The sequence below is a fragment of the Amphiura filiformis genome, chromosome 19, assembly GCF_039555335.1.
Source record: "Amphiura filiformis chromosome 19, Afil_fr2py, whole genome shotgun sequence".
NCBI classification, from domain to species: Eukaryota; Metazoa; Echinodermata; class Ophiuroidea; order Amphilepidida; family Amphiuridae; genus Amphiura; species Amphiura filiformis.
In genome coordinates, this window is record NC_092646.1 from 12,531,173 (window position 1) to 12,541,129 (window position 9,957).

At 37.2% G+C, this 9,957-nt stretch overlaps 1 protein-coding gene across 1 annotated transcript in view; it reads left to right on the forward strand.

The window, feature by feature from the left end:
- LOC140140385 (gamma-aminobutyric acid type B receptor subunit 2-like) overlaps positions 1-9,615 on the forward strand; it is a 33,228-nt gene extending 23,613 nt beyond the window's left edge. Inside the window, exons 7-17 of the mRNA XM_072162145.1 lie at positions 264-462; positions 1,925-2,118; positions 2,851-2,934; positions 3,992-4,157; positions 4,904-5,036; positions 5,622-5,729; positions 6,068-6,190; positions 7,302-7,448; positions 8,036-8,224; positions 8,723-8,866; positions 9,406-9,615. Coding sequence (XP_072018246.1) covers positions 264-462; positions 1,925-2,118; positions 2,851-2,934; positions 3,992-4,157; positions 4,904-5,036; positions 5,622-5,729; positions 6,068-6,190; positions 7,302-7,448; positions 8,036-8,224; positions 8,723-8,866; positions 9,406-9,615 — 1,697 coding nt within the window. The remainder of the gene's footprint in view (positions 1-263; positions 463-1,924; positions 2,119-2,850; positions 2,935-3,991; positions 4,158-4,903; positions 5,037-5,621; positions 5,730-6,067; positions 6,191-7,301; positions 7,449-8,035; positions 8,225-8,722; positions 8,867-9,405) is intronic.
- The last annotated feature ends 342 nt before the right edge of the window (positions 9,616-9,957 follow it).

Sequence of the window (9,957 nt, forward strand, 5' to 3'; positions counted from 1 at the left end):
GAGTTACATAAAATGACCTTGTGTGGTATTTAGATCCCAAGATATGAGTTTTGCTTGAGGCAATTTGTGGTTAAATGTTGATCCTTCACTATAAGAGGTATTACCGTCGATTTGGTTGAAACAGGAGGTGAGACATGATCAATTCTGTTCAGGCAGTGAAACCGAATGAATACCATTTTACTAGCTATTGCTATGGTAGTTAATCCTGTTACATCATCACTTCTACTTAAACTTTTGTGTGTCTGTGTGTTTCTATTCTGTAGCCGGTTGTGCTAATTCATCATGGAAATTGCATGAAGAAGAGTGTTTCTTATTTGTGAACCAATTCCTCTCATATTCGCACGCAGCTAAGCATTGCAATAATATTGGGTCGGTTATAGCCGCTATTGTAAACGAAACGGAGTATGACTTTATAATGGAAACGTTACAGAGAAGCAGCGATAACACTGAAAGCCAAAAATGGTACGTGGCCGTGTTTTTTACACTTTAAATATCTTGTTATCTAGTGCACCATTAGTGTCCATTCATAACCTCAAATATAAACGCGATGCGCGTGATCCATTATATAAATTTTATTATTTGTTAAAACGCGAATGCAAATGGAGGTTGACCGCAAAATGCGCAATTGTTCCAATCTCGCAGACAAACAAGTAAAGCACGAGTATACACCGCGAGTAAGCTCGCGTACTTATTGATATTAAATACGCATTAAAGGCCCATTCAGTGATTTGCTCATCCCGACGATCGACAAAATCATCAAAATTCAGATTTTGGTGCTACATGTATTGCCATTAAAGTAGGTAATGGGGATACGCATCCTGCACAAGAACAAATAAACACAATGGGGAACGCATACTCGCTACAAGAGGAAACTAAATATATTTAATAAGAAAGTATTGTAACATTGGTTCAGCCGAAAGCTGTGTACTTAAGACAAAAAAGGCAATTAACATGCATCTGTAATTTATAAACTGACAGTATATAAATTAGCTACACGTATTTCAATGGGGCCTCAACTTTGTTAATACTGCTGTTTTCCTAATTTTTTTCATTTCAAGAATATTTAATGACAATTTTAATGACTAATCCTTCATTTTTAGGTAATTTATAAACAATTGTAATTTTTTTGCACTTTCGCTGGGATCACTGAAAGGGCCTTTCAAACAGTAAACGGAAGATTGTGCTAATTTCATGAAACAAATCTGTATTGGCAATAATGAATGACATGTCAATGTAATGTAATGAATGGCGGTAATGAATGAATATCTACAGTGCTTTCCCGATTGAGCTTGACTAGGGGGCCTATAATACGTTCATGCATTAATAGCTAATGAAGTTCATACAAACACATTCGTAAAGGTAATCGCACTTGACCGTGAAGTTACTGCATTTTACACCTCTCTACCTTAATGCATGATTGCAGTAACTCAACGATCGCCTGCGGTTATCTCGGATAATGCACTACACCCAGTAAATCAGAGAAAAAAAAACAGAAAAAGGGCATCGTTCAAGAAGAATAGACCCATGTTGCTTCAAACAGCTGTAAAATAATGTATATCAAGGGATCCATGGAATACAAAAAATGCACAAAGTTGAGCTAAAAATTCAAAAACGGTTTTTAATGTAAAAGATATTTCGTCCGACTCCGGTAACTTTACGACACCTAATACACTCCGCAATTAATATCGCAATTAACCCCTTACGCACTACCTGCCGATCTAACATTGCCATTGATTGGTCAATTATATAATACCTTCATTTTAATCACCAATCAGAAGGGAGCTTTGCAAATAATTCACCCCAATTTTTTGGCGTGGTGAAATTATTTTAACAATGTTGCTGATTGGTCCAATTGATAATGAAAACTTCTTTTTGACCAATAGGCAGGTAGTTCTCATGCATTTAACGTGTTAATCTGTTGCAGGTTTATTGGTCTGAAAAAGATGAATCAAATCTACGAATGGGAAGACCCGCAGTTTAGTGATAGAATGTGGATACCTTCTGGAAGTGAACTTAACGGTGCTGATGAATGTGTTTACATGACTGCTGACGCCGCCAACGGTTGGAGAACAATATCATGCGATACTCCTTTGCCATTTATCTGTAGGATGGAAGGAGGTACATTATTCGTTCGTGTTGAACTCCAGTTTAACACTTGTAGTTTTGTTGTTTGATCCAAGAACAGTTACATATTTAAGTGTGAGGAAATTTGTTGACATCCAATCTTGAATGTCAGTAATGGTTTTCGTCAGCATAAAATGGTAAATAATGTTATGTTTGCTTATGGTCACCCCTTACCGGACAAGTGTATATTGAAGAGGAATAAATTTGGCCGAGAACCGAACCTTGTGGAACACCGTATAAAAGAGACTCTGGTGGTAATTTGGCATTCCTAAAAGAAACATCGTGCATCAATTAGAACCAAAATAACGACATTGCCTTTATCCTACGCTAGTATAATAACTATTAAACGCATGCTAATTAGACAGTACCCTCTCCGGAATATCCTCCTTAGTATATCATACATAGAACTATAACAACGATATTGCCTTATCCGTGGTTGAAAAAATATCACTTTGAACAATAAGAAGCACAGTTTCGGTGCTATGATTCGCTCTGTAGGCAGACTGATAGTTATCAAGTACATATTTATTTGCAATTTTGTAAACATTTCGCGAAATTAGCTTAAATGTGGCCAAGAATCTTGGCCATGTGGTTTTGGGTAGATCGTTTTTGGAATTTTTTTATAAATATGGGCCCACTTTCAGATTCTTGGAGACACATCCCTACTAAAACCGAACTGAGTATCCCCGGGATTCATTATAGATGATAACATTATCATTCTTTCAGAATTCCTTGAGAGGCCTGTGGCATTGTTTACAGATAACGAAGAAGGCGGTGTTTTTGAGATGGTAGGAAACTTTATTTGGCCAGGTATGTTTCAGCAAAATTGCTGATAATATTCTATTTTGTAATCTTTTGCAAGAGGCAGAACAAATCAGCTATCTCTTAATACTGTACTGATGTTAATACCATCCAAATGAATGCCTTGTGAATATTGCGCAACTTGTGTTGCCAGCTTACCAAACCCACGACATAGTAGCCCAATTGACATTTTCTGCCGATCTGCGCCGATGCGCACATCGTTTATCGAACATCGTTACTGCGCATTGCAAGGCGGTGTGACGTCAAATGACGACATCTCAGGTGTACTCGCAAAGGCTTATGGTATTTACCGAAAAGGCCAATTGCTGAGTTCCCATCAGTGGCTCCCGACTTCTGGTAGTTTTCTGTCTCATAGAAACTAATAGTTAAGAGAAATATTTTGAAAATGTTTGGATTATTTAACCAGTTTGTTTGGCGAATGATTAAATAACATAGGCTGTTCATTAAGGGGGTACTACACCCCTGTGGTAAATTTGTGACTATTTTTGCATTTTTCTCAAAAAATAATAACACACTGGTAACAATTACTACACTGAAATTTCAGTGACTCAAGACAAGCGGTTCAGTATATATGATAGAAAATGAGGTACATCCTAGCGGTACCTTATTTCTTATCATAAACAACGAACCGCTTGTCTTGGGTCACTAAAATTCCAGTGTAGTAACTGGATTCCTTGCCCCTATATTATACATAAATTTTGTTACCAGGGTGTTATTAGTTTTTGAGAAAAATGCAAAAATAGACACAAATTTATCGAGGGGTGTAGTACCCCTTAAATGGTTCAGCAATTATAGTGAAGAAACACCCATACCTGCTTTGAAAAATCACTTTCTCATGTATATGGTAAAATCATTTAGGTCACGCCATGCTTATCATATATGTTTAAGCCTTTTCAATTAATTTAAGTCAGAAATATACTCTGAAATTAAATTTTGCTATTAAGCTTTAAACCATTTCATTGTGTTTTAGGTCCAATATCAAATTAACTTATGAAATGTATTTATATAGATAGAATGTTATAATTTGTTTTATTTTGTTCACCAGGAGGATATGTACCATTGGATCATACTCCTAAGATTATCATAAAGGTTTTAAGTGTGCATAAAGGGATAAGCTTTGCACTGTATGCAGCCATGAGTTCCTTAGCTATTATTGGAATCCTGATGGCGCTCTTCTTCTTAGCTTTCAATTTTAGATACAGGGAAAAAAGGTAGGTTGTCGGCTGACAATATAAATATTACATTACACTGATTGAAGTCTTTGTTGTCGGCTGACAATATAAATATTACATTACTTTGATTGAAGTATTTCATCTACATTTTGTAGCTCGCAGACAAAGAAAAAGCGAGACTTTTCGTAAACTGTTTTGAATATGTTATTGTATTGAACTATTCACGGTATTGCCACTGATCATGCTGATGCACTATACCGTAACACCTCGTCTACAAGCATGAAAAATCCAGGTGTTGTTGTTCTTCTTATTGTTGCAACATGTAGGCTTACATGTTTGCAGCAAGTTACCTGCAGATACCACACCTTCCCGTCCACTTGAGTGCCATGCACTGTTGCCGAATTTAACCACATAAACCACAAATACTAATAATACCACCATTTACAACTACCACCAACATATCCATCTCAGCTAATATCTGCATCAAAATCATTATTAGTGTCCTTTATCATGTTTCTTACCACACCATACACAGGAAAGTGCTTTTTATTTTCATTTTATGTGATACCATTGTGCGATAATAATTGCACAATGCAATAATTGCAATCACGTGAAGTGCGAAGACACTTTGATGTGTATGTTGCATTGTCATGTCATCATCCTCATGTTATTTTTGTATGTTCACGGGTTCTTAATGGATTTGTCATTTGATTGATTTTGTATAGTGATTTTGTAGTTACATGAGATCGAATAATGTATTTGGTATTAAATTATTTTTTATCCAGATTTGTTAAAATGTCCAGTCCCAATCTTAACAACCTGATCATACTAGGGAGTGTTTTGGTGTATGCGACTATTTTTGTCGGTGGCCTTGATTCTAATCTAGTTTCAGTGGCAGTGGAAGCTCAATTTTGTCAGGTAAATATTAAGGTTTGGTAATTGAGTGTCCCAGTATAAGAACGGCCCATGGCACATTTGCCATTTGGAAAAAAAGTGTCAAATATATACTGTAGTCTGATAAAAAATTTAACAATTGTGAGAAAGTATACCGGCCATTAAGCAGACAAAGTGGAACATCCAAAAACGTTATAATGCAATTGACTGTTCTGCAAGCAAACGTTAATAATGATTTCCTATATTTAATTAAAAGGATAAAATTGAAACCATTTTTATCAACAACAGAGGCAATTTTCTGTTTTACCCTTGTAGATCCCAAATCTTACCCATTCAACCGTTTCACCAATTACATCACTACAGACTGATCGGTCGTAGATAGGTCAAACAATATATATTTTTGAATCCTCGTGACCAGAAGAATATTTCGGTTTTAGTAAAATTTGAGTAATTCTGACCCTTGTAAAATCTTTGACCTGAGAATTATGGGATAACATTTTTTTCCCAATAAGTGACCCATAAGGAGTGTATATACCATTGTCACCAATAAATGAAAATCTGGATTTATTTCCCTATTGTACTCGTACTCTTGTCATGTGATTTTTCCAGCTCAGAGTGTGGCTCCTGTCGCTGGGATTTGTGTTAGCTTTTGGATCAATGTTCTCTAAAACATGGCGAGTGCACAAGATAGCGGCATTTAAAACTCCAAAAAGAGTGGTACGTATGATATATTTGCTCATGTTTACTGTGCAAATGACTATTGCAAGTTTCAAGCACATGTTTAGGCAACGATTAGGCAACACTGCATATTTCCCCCTCTCTAGGCTTGGCCATTATAGCTATTTAAAGAGGGCAGCATATGGTTAACTAGCTAACGGTGCATCGCAGTACGGTCGACGATAATAACAGTTAAAAATTGACATGCCGCCCTCTATAGCTAAAGCATAGATCCCTTGTTCTTTAATTAAATAATAATGCATGCGCAATATGAATTTACCAAAAACCGAATCAGGATTCGGCATTCTGCCGAATTAATAACGATATTGACATTACAGATTATAAAAGACCAGCAACTCTTCCTCATGGTTTTCGTGTTATTACTTATCGATGTCTGTGTTCTTGCCGTGTGGCATATAATCGACCCGATGGAAATCGCCAAACGTGACCTCAATGAAATTGTAAGTTCGACGTGTAATTTTCCTTTAATTTTTCTCCTTCAAATATTAAATAATTATTGATATACCTTAAAAGTACTGTTCAATATATGAAAGACTAAGGTATGAAAGCCCAAAATGGCCTCACTCTAATTTTAAATTTCTTATAGGATAGTAAAAAGCATTTACAAAGCTGCATTTTGCAGAATACCCCATTGAAAGTGAACCAGTTCAAAAGATATGAACAATTAAAGAGTTTTCAAAACACGAGGAAACAACAGAAAATATTTCCTTTGTTTGGCTATATCTCAAAATCAATATTTAAGACTTCCGACTGATTTTGCTTGATCAAATGACATATTTAAGTGGGCCATAGTGGGACGACCCAATAGAGCGAGGTTTTTGCTTTCATACCTAATTCAAAATTGTTCAACAACGATCACGTTTGTTTATCGTCATTTTCGGAGAACGCTGTTCCGTCACCAGCGATACTGACTGTCTGATCCTCTATGCCAATCCTCGATGTTGGTGTTGTGTTGTAGGAATTTGGTGTTTCTAGTAGAGAATTGTATATCTATAAGCGTTCACAGCTGTCGTTCCCATTTAGGTAGTTACGTCTTCTTCCCTGGTTTCAAACCACACCATATGCTCGTTGCGCCAAAAAACAAGTTTGAAAATCAATAGGGCGTTGTTTACCGAATACCATGCGGTGATTGCATCCGATATTTATGTGATAAAAAAGAAAGACTGTATCTATAAAAAAATGTCAATGCACGATGAAAAGAGCCATCGGTACCCAGGGGACACCGATAGCACTATCGGACCAAATCATACGTTCGGCCTAGGAGAACGCCTAAAAGAACAAAGTACTACCACACAAAGTAAAAGACGCCATAGGGAGGGGACCGTAAACATTCAACATGAAGGATTAGTGGATGATCAGACGGTATTGCTGATGACGGAGAAGGGTTTTTTCGAAAAAGAGTGTTGTTAAACAGTTTTAAATTAACTTTATGTTTATTACCAAACCAAAACGTATCAAAACAACAAACAGTGAACTAGTTGCTCCAGTTTCGACCAACAATGAGCCTCTTGGAGCCAGCCTACTGAATTAAATTCTATGCACCTTTTACAGGACGACCCACAAGTACCAAATCAGCGACTGATACCATACTATGAATACTGTTCCTGTAAGCACCAAATCTACTGGTTGGCAGCATTATACAGCTATAAAGCATTGTTGCTGATATTTGGTGCGTTTCTGGCTTGGGAAACGCGGCAGGTATGTCCATGTATTGGCGTAGCGAGGGAATCACGTATCTCAGTTTATGTTCCACCAGTATTGGAGCAAAATTAAGCTGATTAAAGTTGATGCTGAACCGCGCAACTAACTATATCTCCATTATAATCATTGTGTTTAAGGGTACGTGTATGGTTTAAGGGTTCAGCGTATGGTGCCCATTTGGAACCAGCTCCCTGGTATTATCAGATATACAAATTATGTTGCTTCATTTAAGCAACAAGTTTTGGAGTTTTACCAGTCCAAATTTGCTCGCACCTTCTGTTTGCACTTGGACCTCTTTTTGTAATTGTCCAAATTGCAGGCAAATGTAACTTACCTGCATTTTCCCCCTCTAATTTATATTTCCCTTCCCTTCTTTTTTGGTTTTCGTGGGCGGTCTTAGAGGTGCCTGTCACCTGTTCGCTCCAGCCATTCACTGGAATTTTTAAAACAAATACTGATCCTTTCATAATATTGTGTAATTTTTGATGTAATTATTATTATTATTATTATTATTATTATTATTATTATTATTATTATTATTATTATTATTATCATCATCATCATTATTATCATTTGCCTACCAGGTGACCATATCTGCACTGAATGACAGCAAGCTTATCGGCATTAGTGTGTATAACGTGATAGTGTTATGTACCATTGGGGTATCCGTCAGTTTCGTCATTAATAATGATCCAGCCATACTCTATATCTTTACCAGCTGTGTTGTTCTATTTTGTACAACGATTACATTGATAATAGTATTTGTACCAAAGGTAGGTTCCAATCTACCCATAAACAAAAAGAAAAAATCACAAGTTATTGATAAATACTGCGCTACGCAGCTACGTACATGCATAAACCCAATGCATTGTTGCATCAATGAGCAATGCGGTGTGAAATTTATAAATGAAGTGCTAGTGGCGACAACCAATAGGAATGGAGGGTTGGAAATGTGTTACCTATTGAAAGCAACGATGTTTGGTGAGAGCAATGTGTTGTTAATTGAAAGTAACTTATTGCCAAAATCTCAACCATGCTTGTTGTCTTTTGTGCTGCTTTTCAATTGAACTCAATTTCAATTGCTTGTTTTGTTTACAAAAAACAACATATTGTCCCAAAGTGCAAACATTGACTATGACGCTACGGCACTGGTTACGCCACTGACCGATAAGCACCCGATAACAAACTGCATTCCCCATGCAATGCACATTGCAAAAACAACATCTTTTCATTATTTTGATTTGTATTAATTGTGTTTCAAATCCTTTCAGATCATTTCAGTCTACAAATACCCAGACGGACCACCGACGATGACGACGTTAACCACGGGTAGGCCTAACAGTACGGTGAACACTCAGAATCAGATGGAAACTCTTCAGGAAGAAATAAAGACAATTAAGCAGAAATTGGCCGAGGTGAAAATGTTGCTAAATAAAGTCAATGGATTTATAACGCAATTACCTAATATCAGCGCGTTTAAACAATTGTGCATCATCCAGGAACGCTGTTCTGATCAATACATGCGCAGGACACACCTGCAACACACTTCGGGGGCTAAAGAGTAAAGAAATAATGTAGCCAAAATACTTTCAATATTGGATGTGACGCCTTCCCTTTTGGCCTGTTGACGTTGCGAAATTTAATGCTCTCTACCCTCTTCACAACTTGGCATTTGAACCTTGACCTATTACGGCAAATAAATAATCATAATCATGTGTTGATCCAATGGCGACGTCAAAAATGGCGATATCGCATCCGCCACCGCCTGTTCAGAAGCTCTGGAAGAAATGTACCGCTATTAATATTCAAATAATTGGGAGTGGGGGTGAGTGTGCAGTGTCATTATACGGGTGCACCGCCACTTTCAGACATAGACGGTACAATTAAACTGCTCAAATTATATCAGAATATTTCATGTTAAAGATAATCCATGTCTGCTATTTTGTGATTACAGGTGGAAGAAGAGAACAAGCGTCTGAAAGAATCACGCCCTCTATCGGAAAGCGTCATCGATGTTTCAGCAAATGATGCCCGGTTCAAGAGTGGTTGTGGCCTTTGGTGTGCAGGGCTTGTGTGTGGTTGCTGTGCAGGCGATCATAAAGACACATATCGACCAGAGGGGATTAACAATAATGCAATGGAAGGGTCATCATCTGGCGATTGATCTCCAGGATACACATACAGATCCACGCACTTAGGGACCGTTGTAAAATCCAATATTTGGTGACCATCAGGTGGAAACCATTGTCATAAGCTTTTATTTGATGTTGATGTAGGTCTTATCATCATAGTACCTAATTTAATTATGTAAAATACCCCTCCACCATGGGAGCGATATCCCAAAACCGGTGGCCACCGTGTTGAGCGCCTTTTATCAGCTTCCTTTGATGTAGGTCTACGTCTCATCCTCTTCAGCACATAAATTTTATAAAAAGCCCAGTTGTGCTCCAAATCGAAATCCATAAAATCCAAGGGCATTTGCTCGTCAAGCAACTTTATATATGTA